Source organism: Lutra lutra, chromosome 5 (assembly GCF_902655055.1).
Source record: "Lutra lutra chromosome 5, mLutLut1.2, whole genome shotgun sequence".
NCBI lineage: Eukaryota > Metazoa > Chordata > Mammalia > Carnivora > Mustelidae > Lutra > Lutra lutra.
In genome coordinates, this window is record NC_062282.1 from 60,168,973 (window position 1) to 60,187,076 (window position 18,104).

Here is an 18,104-nt window from a genome sequence, read left to right on the forward strand (position 1 = left end):
AATTCAGGAAGACTTCAATTCAGTCTTATCACTGTGAGTCAAAGAGACATTTTTTTTTTCCTGATAGCATCTGTTTCCAGAGCAAAAATGAGATTTTTCTGAGAAATGCCTTCATTAGCCCAACCCTAGGATCTTTTCCCAGGGGTGCTGTTGCTGGCTCTCAGAGCACCCTTACCTCCTGGCATTGTTGGTAAATCCCATTCTTGTGTACTTTCAGAAGTATTTGCTGGGCTTTTATCAGGTTTTCAAATGGGTCTGTGACACCAATAGGATAAAAACCACAAATCACATCCTCTGTACATATATATTGAACTGCTATGTGTCACCTGCTGTGTCCATAATCTCCTCTAATCCTCACAATAATCACATGAAGTACATACTAGTATCCCATTTTACAGATGAGAAAACCAAATCTTACAAAAAAATGATAGTTTGTCCTACTCTACTGTCATGGCTGATAAATAATAGAGTGTGGATTTACATTCACATAAGATATCAAAGCTCATGCTAGGGATCCTTGGGAGGGAGTTCTGTTCAGTCACTAGGCTGTTATCTGGCAACTTCCTGCACTTGTGGTGGTGGCCTGGGTGGCCCTAAGTACCTACCTGGTCTCTCCACACTTGCCTGGGGGAGATCAAGCTGGCGATGGACCCCAAGCTTTGCTGGGGTCTCCTGGCCTTCAAGCCACTAGGTTTCTAATGTGCCCCAGCCCAGTGGGCCTGGTGGAGGAGGAGCAGAGCGCCCTGGGGAGAGGAGGGCGGGCCCTGAGAAGGAGTTTGAAAAGAGGAAGGAAGTGGGGCCCGGCGGAGCGCCTAGCCACCCCCTGGCTGCTTCCCCACAGGACGACGTGAGGCACCCGCAGCTCCAGTGGCCCAGCCATGGCCCCCTGGCGTAAAACTGACAAGGAGCGACACGGCGTGGGTAGGTCTGGGCATGAGGGAAAGGCAGGTGGCCTGAGAAATGTGTGCTGGAAGATGCTGCGGCAGCCAGCCGTGTGGGCACAGGCAGGGAGGGCTGACCCAACGTCCTGGGCTCAGTGACTTCCTCAGCTTGCTTCAGGGCCAGCTGAGTGGAGAAGAGGAGGCAGGGGGAGAGGAACATGGGCACCCTGCCCAGTCGGCTTTGCCCAGCCCGTGCCCTCTCCCATGGGACACAGACTGTTGTCTCTCCACAATGCTTCTGCAACCCCTACATGGGGTCCAGTCCAGGGTGGCTTTGTGTGCCCCAGTCCCAGTGTTTCGGGGGGTAGACTTCATTGCCCCACGTAGAGAGATGACCTCAGAGAAGGAACATCTGCCCTCTCCTCTTGCCTGGCCCAGCCTGCCTTCCTCCACCCGTGTCCAAAGCAACACCCATCTGCCTGCTTCTCCTGCCTGTTTCTTCTGGGTCAGATGATCCCTGATTTGGTGGAGGGTCCAGAGGGCTGTACAGGTTTAGGGAGTGGGGTTGGAAGACAGGGTCCTTCACTCAGCCCTTGAGAAGCTCTAGGGAGAAAGGCTCCTGCTGGGTTATCTGGGGATATCCAAGAAGCCCGCTGCATCAGCTTCAGCCATCTAAGCTCCCAGAAGCCTCTGCCTCAAGCTCAGGGCGGAAGTGGTGGCTGGGGGAAGGGAGACTTCAGGTACTGGGACTCTTTCTACTAAGTGGCACCCGTGGTGCAGCCTCCGTAGACTCACTGTGGTTTTCAAACACAAGTCTAAATTTGAAAACCACTGTATGATTTCCTACATAGGCAGATACCAGACGCCACCCCCAAAGATGAGCATTGAATAAGACAGAGGTTAGAGGACCCAAGCCCCAAGTCAGTGAGACAGAGAGAGAGAGTGAGGGAGAGAGAGATTGGATAGATACAAGGAGTCCCAAGGCTGCTGTTGGAGAAACACTGCCCCAGAGAGTTCAACATTTATCTCTTCACTTGCTCAGCTCTAGGCACTAGGGGTTCGGAACAGAGAAGAGATATGAACAGATTTGTGCTGAAGCCAGTGTGGAGGGAGGCTGGGTGGCAGACAGGAGACAGTATTGGTCCAGGGTAAGTAGAGCAGCAAATGGGGGGAAGAGTTCTACCCTTCATCTGAGGGGCTATAGTGCATTCCTGCTGTTAAGGTCCTGTGCTATGGTGTGAAGATCGTGGGCTCTGGTGACAAACTGCTTGTTCTTGGATTATAGTTTCTAATACTTTCCAGCCCTGTGACCTAGACAAGATACTTACTCTCTCTAGGGCTCAGTTTCCTTATCTGTATAATGGGGATAATAATAGCATCTGCTTCCCAGGGTTGTTATAGACGTAAAGGAGTTCATCCACATAAAGTGCTTAGAGTGCAAAGCAATCCTCACTCCCTAGATGTTATCAGTTATTATTCTTAGACTTTGCCCTCTGCATGGGGGTTTAGTTGAGGACATGACATCACAGGATGGGACAGAGTTACAAGATGGAGTAGGGTTCCCACTCTCCCTAACAAAGAAAATCCTATTTAGGTGGTCAGGGATTGGGCACTCTGTTAGACATTAGGCCTGGAGTCTTCCTGATGATGGTATAGCTGACATTTTTCATGCCTACTTGTGAAAATTCTATTTCATGGGGGGTCAGAAGGTTGATGACTATCTAGAGATCCAGAGAGCACTTGGAAGGTGCCTTCTTCTCAAAGGGAGTCTCTTTTCTCTGCATCTGAATGCTGGACTCTTTGTCAGGCCCTGGGTAGATGGAAAGGAAAGGCAAATGTTAGGTTATGATGAGATGGGGGACTGGATTCATGGGACAGAAAGAATAGGGACCTAACAGTAAGGAGCTGGCCTTTAGCTCTGACACCATCACTATTTGCAGACAGGTCTGTCATCTAGTCTTCTCCATGTAAATCTAGGTCTTAAATTTTTCTATTTTAAGGTGTTCTTTTATGAAAAGAATTTGAGATAATGAATATGGGGGCTTGGAAGAAGAGAGAAACATATAAAGGATTAGGGGATTCTCGGAATATCTTCAGAGTCCCAGCCAGGCCTAAACACACAAGGAGATCCTGTGCTTTGCTTTCCTATTTGGTTTCCTCATCAGTGCTGGTGGCATTAGCCAGCCTTCTTCTGGCTTAATTCTCAAGGAGTGCTTATGTCTGTCTGTCTCATGGGCTGGCTTTACACGAGACCGCTTCTTCACCAGAATCACTGGCTTCTTTCTCATCTTCTTATCTTGTGGGCAGCCCCAGATGACCTTCATATATATACCTTGTCAGATTATTTTTCCTTCCTTAATGGAATATTAACATGTGATCCATTAGAATTACAGAGAGTTCCAGAAGTGGGGCAAAACAGCATGACTATGAAGTAAGAATAGGCATAGACTGCCTTCGAGGAGATATGTGTAAGGTTGGAAGCTTGGGTTGTGAAGTCAGAACTGATTTCAAACCTGGGCCCATTTCCTCATCAATAAAGTGGGGGTAATAAGGATAATGTGCGTCTTGTGAGACTGTTTTAAGGATTGAATGGGGTAATGCATGAAAAGCACTTAGTAATGTGGTTGGCTCAATGAAAGTTAGTGACTAAGGTCAAGGGGTTACCTAATAGTTGCAGAGCTAAATGAAACACAGGACAATGCCCCCGAATACCAGATTCAGGATACTTATGCCTTCAAAGAGTGTAGTGTTTTGTGGTTTATAAGACCCATTATCATGCAACATCTTTGGCTCCAGAATATCTCTATGAGGCATTATTTTCATTTTACAGACGAAGAAACCAAGACCCAGAGTTCACATAATTTAGAAGTACTTGGGCTTGGTCTTAGATTCAATTATCTTCAGGTCCTGGGTCTTTGGTACCACACAAGGAGAGAATCCAGGAGAGGGGGACATCATAGAAAAATTTAGGATGTTGGAATGTATGTGGCATTTGGGTCAAACAATACATATTCTGCTTTGGTTTTAGTAGATGTTTGTAATGAAAACAAAACAATACAAAACTTTGGAGAGGTAAAGTGCACCCAGATTGTGAAGGGCTTTGAGTGACAACCTTGTAAGCTTGGACTTAATTCAGTGCACAGTGGAATTTTAGAGCAGGCATGTCACCTATAAGAATTTAATATAATTAATTATAAGAAGGGCAGGGATTGAACATAGAGGTACAAGAACAGAAGTAGGTAAAATCTTCCTGTCTCCTGACATCCTGATTATTTAGCCCTGCAAGAGTCCACTTACAACTAACATTACCTTTGGCTTTTACTATCTTAATCCTCTGAGTCTCAGTGATGAGAGTTTCCACCTTGGAGGAGAGAAGGGAGAGCAGGAAAGGAGGAGGTAGGAAGAATAAGTTAGGTGTCAGTTAGGAATAAGTGTGATGAGTGATGGAATACCTCCAAAACAGTGGCTTAACCAAACTAGAAGCTTATTTCTCTCTGAAATAGAAAGCTCAGAAATGGTCCATGAAGAGGTGGTAGAACAATTCATTGTCTCCTGCACTGCTTCCTTGGCATGAGGCTTCTACCTCCTGAACTGAGCTGGTTGCTCAGGCTCCAGCTGTCAGATCCCCTCTCCAACCAGCAAGAAGGATGAAGGGAACAAGAAGGGCATGACCTTTCTCTTTAAGGACACTTTCCTGAAGGTCGTCTTAACACTTCCTCTTGTATCCTGTTGGCTAAAACCTAATCACATGAGGGAACATAGCAAGGGTAGGTAGGAAATGTAGTCTATTATGTAGGCAGCCATGCACCCAGCTGAAAATTAGGAGTGCCATTCCTAAGGAAGGAGGGGAAGAAGGATATTTGGGATGATGTATTAGTTTGCTTAGGATTGCCATAAGAAAGTGCCACAGGCTGTGTGGCCTAAACAATAGGAATTTATTTTTGTGTAGTTCTGGAGTCTGGAAGCCTAAGATCAAGGTACCAGTAGGTTGGTTTCATTCTGAGGCCTTGGTTTACAGACAGCTGCCTTCTCATTGCTTTGTCCTCACAGGGTCATCTCTGTGCATGCTCATTCCTGGTGTCTCTTCCCCTTATAAGGATGCCAGTCATATTGGATTTGGGCCTTACCCTAACAGATTCAGTCAATTTAATCACACTAAACACCTGATCTCCAAATATATTTACATTCTGAGATACTGGGGATTAGGACTTTGACATATGAATTTAGGCCCTAGGTGGGGGCAATCGTTGAGTCCCTAATAGATGACCCATGGTCTGCGGTATGATATATTTTTTTTAATTTTATTTTTTATAAACATATAATATATTTTTATCCCCAGGGGTACAGGTCTGTGAATCGCCAGGTTTACACACTTCACAGCACTCACCATAGCACATACCCTCCCCAGTGTCCATAATCCCACCCCCCTCCCAACCCCCCTCCCCCAATCAACCCTCAGTTTGTTTTGTGAGATTAAGAGTCACTTATGGTTTGTCTCCCTCCCAATTCCATCTTGTTTCATTTACTCTTATCCTACCCCCTTAACCCCCCATGTTGCATCTCCTCTCCCTCATATCAGGGAGATCATATGATAGTTGTCTTTCTCCAAATGACTTATTTCGCTAAGCATGATACCCTCTAGTTCCATCCACGTCGTCTCAAATGGCAAGATTTCATTTGTTTTGATGGCTGCATAGTATTCCATTGTGTATATATACCACATCTTCTTTATCCATTCGTCTGTTGATGGACATCTAGGTTCTTTCCATAGTTTGGCTATTGTAGACATTGCTGCTATAAACATTCGGGTGCACATGCCCCTTCGGATCACTACGTTTGTATCTTTAGGGTAAATACCCAGCAGTGCAATTGCTGGGTCATAGGGTAGTTCTATTTTCAACATTTTGAGGAAACTCCATGCTGTTTTCCAGAGTGGTTGCACCAGCTTGCATTCCCACCAACAGTGTAGGAGGGTTCCCCTTTCTCCGCATCCTCGCCAGCATCTGTCATTTCCTGACTTGTTAATTTTAGCCATTCTGACTGGTGTGAGGTGATATCTCATGGTGGTTTTGATTTGTATTTCCCTGATGCCAAGTGATATGGAGCACATTTTCATGTGTCTGTTGGCCATCTGGATGTCTTCTTTGTAGGAGTGTCTGTTCAAGTGTTCTGTCCATTTCTTGATTGGATTATTTGTTCTTTGGGTGTTGAGTTTGCTAAGTTCTTTATAGATTTTGGACACTAACCCTTTATCTGATATGTCATTTGCAAATATCTTCTCCCATTCTGTCAGTTGTCTTTTGGTTTTGTTCACTGTTTCCTTTGCTGTGCAAAAGTTTTGATCTTGATAAAATCCCAATAGTTCATTTTTGCCCTTGCTTCCCTTGCTTTTGGCGATGTTCCTAGGAAGATGTTGCTGCGGCTCAGGTCGAAGAGGTTGCTGCCTGTGTTCTCCTCAAGGATTTTGATGGATTCCTTTCTCACATTGAGATCCTTCATCCATTTGGAGTCTATTTTCGTGTGTGGTGTAAGGAAATGATCCAATTTCATTTTTCTGCATGTGGCTGTCCAATTTTCCCAACACCATTTATTGAAGAGGCTGTCTTTTTTCCATTGGACATTCTTTCCTGCCATGTCAAAGATTAGTTGACCATAGAGTTGAGGGTCTATTTCTGGGCTCTCTATTCTGTTCCATTGATCTATGTGTCTGTTTTTGTGCCAGTACCATGCTGTCTTGATGATGACAGCTTTGTAATAGAGCTTGAAGTCCGGAATTGTGATGCCACCAACTTTGGCTTTCTTTTTCAATATTCCTTTGGCTATTCGAGGTCTTTTCTGGTTCCAAGTAAATTTTAGGATTATTTGTTCCATTTCTTTGAAAAAAAATGGATGGTACTTTGATAGGAATTGCATTAAATGTGTAGATTGCTTTAGGTAGCATAGACATTTTCACAATATTTATTCTTCCAATCCAGGAGCATGGAACAATTTTCCATTTCTTTGTGTCTTCCTCAATTTCTTTCATGAGTACTTTATAGTTTTCTGAGTATAGATTCTTAGTCTCTTTGGTTAGGTTTATTCCTAGGTATCTTATAGTTTTGGGTGCAATTGTAAATGGGATGGACTCCTTAATTTCTCTTTCTTCTGTCTTGTTGTTGGTGTAGAGAAATGCAACAGATTTCTGTGCATTGATTTTATATCCTGACACTTGACTGAATTCCTGTACAAGTTCTAGCAGTTTTGGAGTGGAGTCTTTTGGGTTTTCCACATATAGTATCATATCATCTGCAAAGAGTGATAGTTTGACTTCTTCTTTGCCGATTTGGATGCCTTTAATTTCCTTTTGTTGTCTGATTGCTGAGGCTAGGACTTCTAGTACTATGTTGAATAGCAGTGGTGATAACGGACATCCCTGCCGTGTTCCTGACCTTAGCGGAAAAGCTTTCAGTTTTTCTCCATTGAGAATGATATTTGCGGTGGGTTTTTCATAGATGGCTTTGATAATATTGAGGTATGTGCCCTCTATCCCTACACTTTGAAGAGTTTTGATCAGGAAGGGATGCTGTACTTTGTCAAATGCTTTTTCAGCATCTATGGAGAGTATCATATGGTTCTTGTTCTTTCTTTTATTAATGTGTTGTATCACATTGATTGATTTGCGGATGTTGAACCAGCCTTGCAGCCCTGGAATAAATCCCACTTGGTCGTGGTGAATAATCCTTTTAACGTACTGTTGAATCCTATTGGCTAGTATTTTGGCGAGAATTTTTGCATCTGTGTTCATCAAGGATATTGGTCTGTAGTTCTCTTTTTTGATGGGATCCTTGTCTGGTTTTGGGATCAAGGTGATGCTGGCCTCATAAAATGAGTTTGGAAGTTTTCTTTCCATTTCTATTTTTTGGAACAGTTTCAGGAGAATAGGAATTAGTTCTTCTTTAAATGTTTGGTAGAATTCCCCCGGGAAGCCATCTGGCCCTGGGCTTTTGTTTGTTTGGAGATTTTTGATGACTGTTTCAATCTCCTTACTGGTTATGGGTCTGTTCAGGCTTTCTATTTCTTCCTGGTTCAGTTGTGGTAGTTTATATGTCTCTAGGAATGCATCCATTTCTTCCAGATTGTCAAATTTGTTGGCGTAGAGTTGCTCATAGTATGTTCTTATAATTGTCTGTATTTCTTTGGTGTTCATTGTGATCTCTCCTCTTTCATTCATGATTTTATTTATTTGGGTCCTTTCTCTTTTCTTTTTGATAAGTCTGGCCAGGGGTTTATCAATCTTATTATTTCTTTCAAAGAACCAGCTCCTAGCTTTGTTGATTTGTTCTATTTTTTTTTTTTTTTTTTTTTTTTTTTGGTTTCTATTTCATTGATTTCTGCTCTGATCTTTATGATTTCTCTTCTCCTGCTGGGTTTAGGGTTTCTTTCTTGTTCTGTCTCCAGCTCCTTTAGGTGTAGGGTTAGGTTGTGTACCTGAGACCTTTCTTGTTTCTTGAGAAAGACTTGTACCGCTATATATTTTCCTCTCAGGACTGCCTTTGTTGTGTCCCACAGATTCTGAACCGTTGTGTTTTCATTATCATTTGTTTCCATAAATTTTTTCAATTCTTCTTTAATTTCCTGGTTGACTCATTCATTCTTTAGAAGGATGCTGTTTAGTCTCCATGTATTTGGGTTCTTTCCAAATTTCCTCTTGTGATTGAGTTCTAGCTTTAGAGCATTGTGGTCTGAAAATATGCAGGGAATGATCCCAATCTTTTGATACCGGTGGAGACTTGATTTAGGACCAAGAATGTGATCTATTCTGGAGAATGTTCCATGTGCACTAGAGAAGAATGTGTATTCTGTTGCTTTGGGATGAAATGTTCTGAATATATCTGTGATGTCCATCTGGTCCAGTGTGTCATTTAAGGCCTTTATTTCCTTGTTGATCTTTTGCTTGGATGATCTGTCCATTTCAGTGAGGGAGTGTTAAAGTCCCCTACTATTATTGTATTATTGTCGATGTGTTTCTTTGATTTTGTTATTAATTGGTTTATATAGTTGGCTGCTCCCACGTTAGGGGCATAGATATTTAAAATTGTTAGATCTTCTTGTTGGACAGTTCCTTTGAGTGCGATATAGTGTCCTTCCTCATCTCTTATTATAGTCTTTGGCTTAAAATCTAATTGATCTGCTATAAGGATTGCCACTCCTGCTTTCTTCTGATGTCCATTAGCATGGTAAATTCTTTTCCACCCCCTCACTTTAAATCTGGAGGTGTCTTTGGGTTTAAGATGAGTTTCTTGTAGGCAACGTATAGATGGGTTTTGTTTTTTTATCCATTCTGATACCCTGTGTCTTTTGATTGGGGCATTTAGCCCATTAACATTCAGGGTAACTATTGAGAGATATGAATTTAGTGCCATTGTATTGCCTGTAAGGTGACTGTTATTGTATATTGTCTCTGTTCCTTTCTGATCTACTACTTTTAGGGTCTCTCTTTGCTTAGAGGACCCCTTTCAATATTTCCTGTAGAGCTGGTTTGGTATTTGCAAATTCTTTCAGTTTTTGTTTGTCCTGGAAGCTTTTAACCTCTCCTTCTATTTTCAATGATAGCCTAGCTGGATATAGTATTCTTGGCTGCATGTTTTTCTCGTTTAGTACTCTGAATATATCATGCCAGCTCTTTCTGGCCTGCCAGGTCTCTGTGGATAAGTCTGCTGCCAATCTAATATTTTTACCATTGTATGTTACAGACTTCTTTTCCCGGGCTGCTTTCAGGATCTTCTCTTTGTCACTAAGACTTGTAAATTTTACTATTAGGTGACGGGGTGTGGACCTATTCTTATTGATCTTGAGGCGGTTCTCTGAACCTCCTGGATTTTGATGCTTGTTCCCTTTGCCATATTGGGGAAATTCTCTCCAATAATTCTCTCCAATATACCTTCTGCTCCCCTCTCTGTTTCCTCCTCTTCTGGAATCCCAATTATTCTAATGTTGTTTCGTCTTATGGTGTCACTTATCTCTCGAATTCTCCCCTTGTGGTCCAATAGCTGTTTGTCCCTCTTTTGCTCAGCTTCTTTATTCTCTGTCATTTGGTCTTCTATATTGCTAATTCTTTCTTCTGCCTCATTTATCCTAGCAGTGAGAGCCTCCATTTTTGATTGCACCTCATTAATAGCTTTTTTGATTTCAACTTGGTTAGATTTTAGTTCTTTTATTTCTCCAGAAAGGGCTTTTATATCTCCCGAGAGGGTTTCTCTAATATCTTCCATGCCTTTTTTGAGCCCGGCTAGAACCTTGAGAATCGTCATTCTGAACTCTGGATCTGACATATTACCAATGTCTGTATTGATTAGGTCCCTAGCCTTTGGTACTGCCTCTTGTTCTTTTTTTTGTGGTGAATTTTTCCGCCTTGTCATTTTGTCGAGATAAGAGTATATGAAGGAGCAAGTAAAATACTAAAAGGGTGGCAACAACCCCAGGAAAATATGCTTTAGCCAAATCAGAAGAGATCCCAAATCGTGAGGGGGGAGAAAGGGGATAAAAAGAGGTTCAGAAAGAAAGAAAAAAAATTTTAAAAAGAAAACCAATAAAGAAAAAGTATTAAAAGGAAAAAATGTATATATATTAGATAAACTAGTTAAAAATGTTAAAAAAGAAAAGGGTAAAAGTTAAAAAAATTTAGCAGCAGAAGAAAAAATATTGAAAAAGAAAAAAAAATTAAATTAACTGCAAGGCTAAAGAATCATGGGGAGAAAGCCATGAGTTCCGTGCTTTGCTTTCTCCTCCTCTGGAATTCCGTTGCTCTCCTTGGTATTGAAACTACACTCCTTGGTAGGGGAACTTGGTCCTGGCTGGGTTTCTTGCTGATCTTTTGGGGCAGGGGCCTGTTGTAGTGATTCTCAAGCGTCTTTGCCCCAGGCGGAGTTGCACCGCCCTTACCCGGGCCAGGCTGAGTAATCTGCTCAGGTTTGCTTTCGGGAGCTTTTGTTCCCTGAGAGCTTTCCGTAGAGTTCTGGAGGGCGGGAATGAAGATGGCGGCCTCCCGGTGTCCGGCCCGGAGGAGCCGAGAGCCCGGGGCCCCACTCCTCAGTGCGCCCCCAGAGAACAGCGCCCAGTGACTCCCGCCACCCTGGCCTCCGGCCGCGCTCCGAGCTGACCGAGCCTGCGACCAGTTCAAGGTAACCCCCGAGCTGAGAGTCACTCCTCGGCTCTGTCTCTGTAGCCGGCTTCCCCGTTCTAATACCTGTGAGCTCTGCAACACTCAGACACCCTGATCCTTCTGTGACCCTGCGGGACCTGAGGCCACGCCGACCCCGTGCGGGCTTCACCCCGGTTAAGCCTCTGGAGCGATGTCCCTCAGCGGAACAGACTTTTAAAAGTCCTGATTTTGTGCTCCGTTGCTCCGCCGCCTGCCGGGAGCCGGCCCCTCCCCCCGCAGTCTATCTTCCCGTCACTTTGGATTCACTTCTCCGCCAGTCCTACCTTTCAGAAAGTGGTTGATTTTCTGTTTCTAGAATTGCTGTTCTTCTTCTCTTCGATCTCCCGTTGGATTTGTAGGTGTTTGTAATCTTTAGATAAGCTGTCTAGCTGATCTCCCGCTACCTGAAGTAGTCTCAGCCTGCTACTTCTCCGCCATCTTGACTCCTCCCTGCGATATGATATTTAAGGGCTGTAGAAGAAAGCTTCAAGGCCAGGCTTCTGAGACAGAGTGAGAATAGAAAAAAGGTTCAGTTATCCTGAAGCTGAGCCTGCCAGGAAGGATTTGTATGGGAGCTTCAGTGATGTTGAGAAACCTCTTCTCTATGCAGGTTGTCTCTGCTTAGGATTGTGTACCTATGTGTAACTGTGTATGGGGAGTACTGGTGGTTCTTTCTAAGAGCTGTGAGGAAGAATCTGTTCTGTGACCCTACCTAGCTTTTGGTGGGTTTCTGGCAATCTTTGGTGCACCTTGGCTTATAGAGCCTCAAAGCATTCTTTACTTCCATCTTCACAAGGTGTTCTTCCTGTGTATATGTCTTTCTCCAAATTTTCCCTTTTAATAAGGACACCAGTCTTCTTGGTTTAGGTCCCACCCTGACATCATTTTCACTTGGTTACATCTGTAAAGACTGCATCTCCAAATAAGATCACAAACTGATGTACTGGGGCTTAGGACTCTAACACCTCCTTTGTGGGAGGGGTACAATGCACACCATACTAGTCTCTGCAAAAGTAGAGAAAGTGTCTTTTCCACACGTTGACTGGGGAATGAGGATGAAACTGAGACCACTCCATGTTGAGGAATGCAGGTGGTGCTGTTGTAGTGCAGGACCCTGGACAGAGCTGGTCTGCCCCAAAATGGACAGATCTGGAGTGAGCCATGGACACTTGAGTCTCTTACAGCACAGACTCTTACTGAAATGAAAAAAAGTCCTTTCAAAATGGTTCAGTTAAAAGGTGTGTGTTGCATATGTGTATGTGAAGAGGTGAGTGGTGTATTTTAAGGATCAGGTGAAATCAAACAGAAATCCAGGAAACCTGAAAGGCAGACCTCCAGAAGGGCCTGAATAAAGGTGGCCTCGGGAACCTCTGCCTTCCTTCTCATGGCAACCCAGCTTCTCTTAACACATCAGTGTTGTTCTCCTTGCTCTCCTTACCAACGCCTTCTAATTCCATCACTCCTTTATAACTTTGATATTCTGATAACACCATGGTCCCATGGTGGTCCCAGCATGCCACCCACCCCAACTCTGCATGACTTTGCAGTTCAATAATCCACCAAATCTTCTTCTCTCTGCATTTATTTATTCAAAGTTCTGAGAGAGAGGTCTGAATGGACTGACTCACATTTTCAAGAAAGTCCACTTAGATCAGAGGCCATTGCCAACGTAGGAGTGAGCCCCATTCTGATCAAGGGGCTGCTCCTTACTGGTCTAATACACTGTGGTTATGGCTTGGGAACATGCGGCTTGCTACTCATCTAGCAGGAGCCATGGGTGGGGATGGATCCTCTGAGTAGGAAGCATGAGTAAAACATGCATCCCAAATATACTCAGGGAAGAATTCTACTACAGAGGGGTCAGTTATACTGCTTTTATAGCCCGAGGTAATAATCAAGAAGGAAGGATAGAGAGCATTGTTCACTCGCTAACTTGTTGACTCGTTTCCTTCATTTACTCATTCATTCTTCATTTATTTCTTAAATATTTCTTGGGCATTTTCTATGTGCCAGGCACTATGCTAGACACTAAAATTACTGGAATTAGGCCAATATGATTCCCACACTATTGGAGCTGATAGTCTAATGGGGAAGACATAAAAAGACTTTGTAGATGAATCAGTAAGCATATAATTATGTTATGAGATGTGCCATTGTAATAAAAATTTGTTCCATGATTGAGAATATTGGAAGGAGGGCTCTTAAATTAGATGGTCTGGGAAGGCCTCTGAGGAGCAATGGGGGAAGAATTCCAAAGGAAACACTTGGAGGGATCTTAGTACATGTATCTTTGCTATGGAGGTCGACTATATCTTTTGACTGGTCTCCAGAAATTAGTCTGATGAAACAAACAAACACTACTGGAGACCTGATTCCATCCTACTAATTCTTAACTGCCTGGCCTCCCACTTTCTAATGCTTCAGTAATTTGGCACTGTTTAGAAGTGGCTGCTGGGCTGGCTCTTTGAGTCCACATAAGGAGATTGTCCTAATCCCTAGGCTTACAAGATCCTTACAGTTAGTGGCCATCTTGTTCCCAACCTTAATGTTTGTATTTGAATGAGCCCTAACAGACTGTGTTTACTAAGCTCTGCTTTTTCCCAAGATCAGCATCCTTATATTGCTTCTGTATGTTGAGACAGACAATGTAGTCACCAGAATATTCTAATTTCTGGACCTTTGGACTTATGTTTGTTTGTTGGTTAAAGTTTACAAACCTTTAATTTAGTAGTCAGTTACACATGGGTGCCACAGTCTGTGTTCTGCAGCAAGTGTTCTACGAATGGGAAATGATAACGCTTATCACCATCCGACTTCAAAGGAATCTGGGTAGGGACTCTATAAATGTTTGCTTTAATAGGCACTTTCTCCTTTCTTCCTACTTCATTTAATTGATGTAAGTTCAGGCTGAGTTTGTAACCCTCTTAAGTCTTATTTGGTTTTTAATTCTCCTTGGAGAAAGTCGTTCCTTCCTCCTGTGACCTCCCTAGGACACTGTCAGTCTCTGCATTGGTTTAAAGTTACAGTCGCAGTAGCTGGGCCTAGAAGAGGATAGGACTGATAATGGTCTCTCTCTAGACATTACTTCAGGGCAGTTAGAGGTCCTCTGACAACATGCAAGCCCTTGGGTCCAAGCCTAAACAAGGATAATAGAAGGAGACCTAGGTGGACACTGTGACTTGCATAAATGGCCCAGGATCCAACACAAATTCTGAACAGAGCAGACGCTGAGCAGGCATTTGTCAGACTGGATTGAGTAGTGACAGTTCCAGGCCTGAGACACCATGATCAGCATGTTGGGTTGCAGCAAAAAGACATATATTGTGCCAGCTGAACCCAGAGGGTTTGCCTAGGGAAGTAGGATTATGCTGCTTGCCTTACTGGTGGTGGCAGTACGGGGTTGTATCAGGAATTGTCAGGAAAGAATGTTCTGGATAGAATAAACAGCCAATGCAAAGGTCCTGAAAAGGAAGATTCTCTAATGTGTGGGAGTCCTTGTGACTGCTGGAGAGAGCAAGCAAAGGGGCAGAAGTGTAGGAAATGAATTGTCTGAGGGGAGGTTGTAGTGCGTAGTGTCTGGTACACAGAATGACCAGAGCTTTGACTCTAAATGGGAGGGGGTCGGGCATTTTAGGGTTTTCAGCAGAATGGCAGAATCTTCTATCTTGTTTTAAAAGATTATTCTCTTTTATGATGGATAGAGGGTAATTAAATGTGGAAGCAAGGAGGCCAGTTAGACAACTACTACAATGGCCCTGGCAGGAGATGGTGGTGGCCCACACTAGGGAGACAGCAGTGGAGGAGGAGAGATACACTCCGATTCTGGATGTGTGTGTTGTTGGTGGAACAAATGGGATTTTCTTCATGGATTAGAATTGGGTGTGAGAGAAAGAGAGGAATCAGGAGTGACTCCAAGGTTTTTGGTGTGAGCAGCTGGAAATATAGAATTGCATACGGGACTTCATTAAATACTTGATTTGAGTTCTCATCTGCATTGTCATAAATAATACATTGCCTCACTTTTTTCCAGCATGGTACATTTGCAGAGCACTTGTGGTACCATGTTTAAGCACACTGAGAGGTGTGTACTTTTATCATCCTTTCACATATGAGGAAATTGGGGAGCCAAGGTCTCACTGAAATACAACAATTTTCAGATAGTTTCTTATTTATTTATTTATATTTTTTATTTTTTTATTAACATGTAATGCATTATTTGCTTCAAGGGTACGGGTCTGTGAACCATCAGTCTTACACAATTCACAGCATTCACCATAGCATATACCTTCCCCAATGTCCATCAACCAGCCATCCCATCCCTTTCCCCCCTCCCCTCCAGCAACCCTTAGTTTGTTTTGTGCAATTGAGAGTCTCTTATGGTTTGTCAGACAGTTTTCTTGCAATTCAATCCGGAGGTACCTCTTCTGTTTTATCGGAAACTGGTTTTGCACCTTGTCTTTTAGTTATGTAACCACATGTCATCTCTCCCACTGGACAGCACATTGTCTGAGGGCAGGGCTGTGTTTTGGGGTCAAGTTTGAGTCCATCAGCTATAAGGCACTAGCAGAAGAACATTAGAGAAGTTAAGCATTATTGTAAACTGGGACAACTTGGGAATCCAGTGGAAGCTATAAACTGTCTTCTTAAATATTTACACATGTGCAGTTTTGCATTTCAATTTCATCAAGGCCTATTCATGGATGTGAGTTAAGTAAGGGCCTGATAAATGTACTCAGTAATTATTTAGTAAACCAATACAATAGACACAACTAAGGCATTCTGCCCAAGGTGTAAAATGTTGGTTTGGGGAGCTGTGAAGAACAAGAAAACTGTTTTTTTAAAGATTTTATTTATTTATTTGAGAGAGCGAGATAGTGAAAGAGAGCACAAATCAGGGGGAGAGGTAGAGAGAGAGGAAGAAGCAGGTTCCCCGGTTAATGGAAAGCCTGACATGGGGCTCCATCCCATGTTACTAGGATCATGACCTGAACTGAAGGCAGATGCTTAACAGAGCAAGTCACCCAGGCATCCCAAGAAAACCATTTTTTTTTTAAGATTTAGTTATTTATTTGAGAGAGAGAGCGTGTGTGTGCACAAGTTGGGGAGGGACAGGGGAAGAGGGCAAGAATCAGCAGACTCTTTACTGAGTGCGGAGTCCAACGTGGGGCTCAACCTCACGGCCCTGAAATTATGACCCGAGCTGAACTCAACGAACTGAACCACCCAGGCTCTCCAAGAAAACTATTTTTTTATTATTTTTTTAAAATTTATTTATTTGACAGACAGAGATCACAAGTAGGCAGAGAGGGAGGCAGAGAGAGAGGGGGGGAGGGAAGCAGGCTCCCTGCTGAGCAGAGAGCCTGATGCAGGGCTCAATCCCAGGACCCTGAAATCATGACCTGAGCTGAAGGCAGAGACTTAACCCACTGAGCCACCCACGTGTCCCAAGAAAACTATTTTTAATATCTGTTCATACCAATTAAATCCAGTAAGCCTATGCCAAGTGATAGTCCTGAGCTGGTCCTTATAAAAAACATAGTCTTTCCACTCAGGAAGCTTACAACCAAGTAGTAATCTCTCTTCTTTTTGCTTGAGGCAGCAAACAGCACCATTATTAGTACTAATGTCCCCATTTCACAGGTTGGGCATGGGTACACCTTTTGTTTCATGTTACCATAGTTCTGCCATCACCCTTGTCATATTTCATTGCAGACTCATGTTTGAATTATTTGGGTCTTTCATGTAATATAAACTCCATTATGGCAACACAATGTCTCTTCTTCTTCTCCAGCATGGAGCAGGTGCTCAATTAGTAATTGTTGATTGGATGGATGGATGTGTGGTGGGTGGATGGATGGAAGGGAGGGTGGATGGTTGAATGGGCTGGGTAGGTGGGTAGATGAATGAGTGGGTGGAGGATGGGGATGGAAGGTGACAGGGTTGGAGGTTTTTCACTTTCTGGTGGCCTCATAAGATTCAGATGGACTGAGTTGCCCTATCTTGATTTCATCTCCTCAACCATAACCTTTCCCTGGGAGGAGACTGGGTCCTATGAGAACAGCACAGAAATAACTGGAATGTTTTTGAATCCTTCCTCAAATATCTGGACCCCTCTAGTTGGCCACAGTCCCAACCCCACAGATTTTACACTGGGACTCTATTCACGTGGTCCAACTATCCCTTACTGGGACTGTGTCTACATCAAGCTACTTTCCCCTTCCTCCTCCCTGCCCTTACCACTTTTTTCTCCACCCACTTCTTCAGGGGCTCTCACTCCATTTCTTCCCCTTGTACCCCGACTCTTTCCAGTCTCACATCCTTTATGGAGCCCGCCTTTATGGAGCCCCTCTTGATCGCTCTCCTCAGAGAGTCCGCAGCTGCTATGGCCCACAGCTGAGCCCTTTATTTTTAAGATGTTTCTTGTTTCTTGTGGGTTCAGCTAGATTTCACAAAAGCTCCAGGACAGCAGGAGGTACCCCCTCTCACCTTACTTTTCTTTTTTCTTTTTTTTTTTTTTTTAAGATTTTATTTGACAGACAGAGATCACAAGTAGGCAGAGGGGCAGGCAGAGAGAGAGAGGAGGAAGCAGGCTCCCTGCCAATTAGAGAGCCCAAAGCGGGGCTTGATCCCAAGACCCTGGGATCATGACCTGAGCCGAAGGCAGAGGCTTTAACCCACTGAGCCACCCAGGTGCCCCTCATCTTACTTTTCTAACACGCAGAATCCAGCAGAGTGCCAGATACTCCCTGTAATGGAGGTGAGGGGCTGAAGAAATCAGCCCTTGATTTAATCATAAAGCCACTCTTCCAACTCTGGCATGTGAATGCATGAACGTAAGGGAACATGTGTGTGAGCACATATGTGTGCACTTATAGCAGTACTGAAAAGGAAAGAGTGAATGTCACCATGATATTTTAGAGCAGTAGTTATCAACTTTGACACTGTTGACATTTGGGGCCAGATACTTCTTTGTTATGGGGCTGTTCTGTGCATTGTAGGATGTTCAGCTGCATGACTAACCTCTACTGGCAAGATGCCAGGAG

General features: G+C 43.5%; 1 protein-coding gene across 1 annotated transcript in view; it reads left to right on the forward strand.

Moving 5' to 3' along the window:
• Nucleotides 1-808: 808 nt before the first annotated feature.
• The window catches only part of DOCK2 (dedicator of cytokinesis 2), a 411,678-nt gene continuing 394,382 nt past the window's right edge, over nt 809-18,104 (forward strand). The window contains exon 1 of the mRNA XM_047729407.1: nt 809-921. Within this exon, the coding sequence (XP_047585363.1) occupies nt 879-921 (43 nt within the window). The 5' untranslated portion in view covers nt 809-878. The remainder of the gene's footprint in view (nt 922-18,104) is intronic.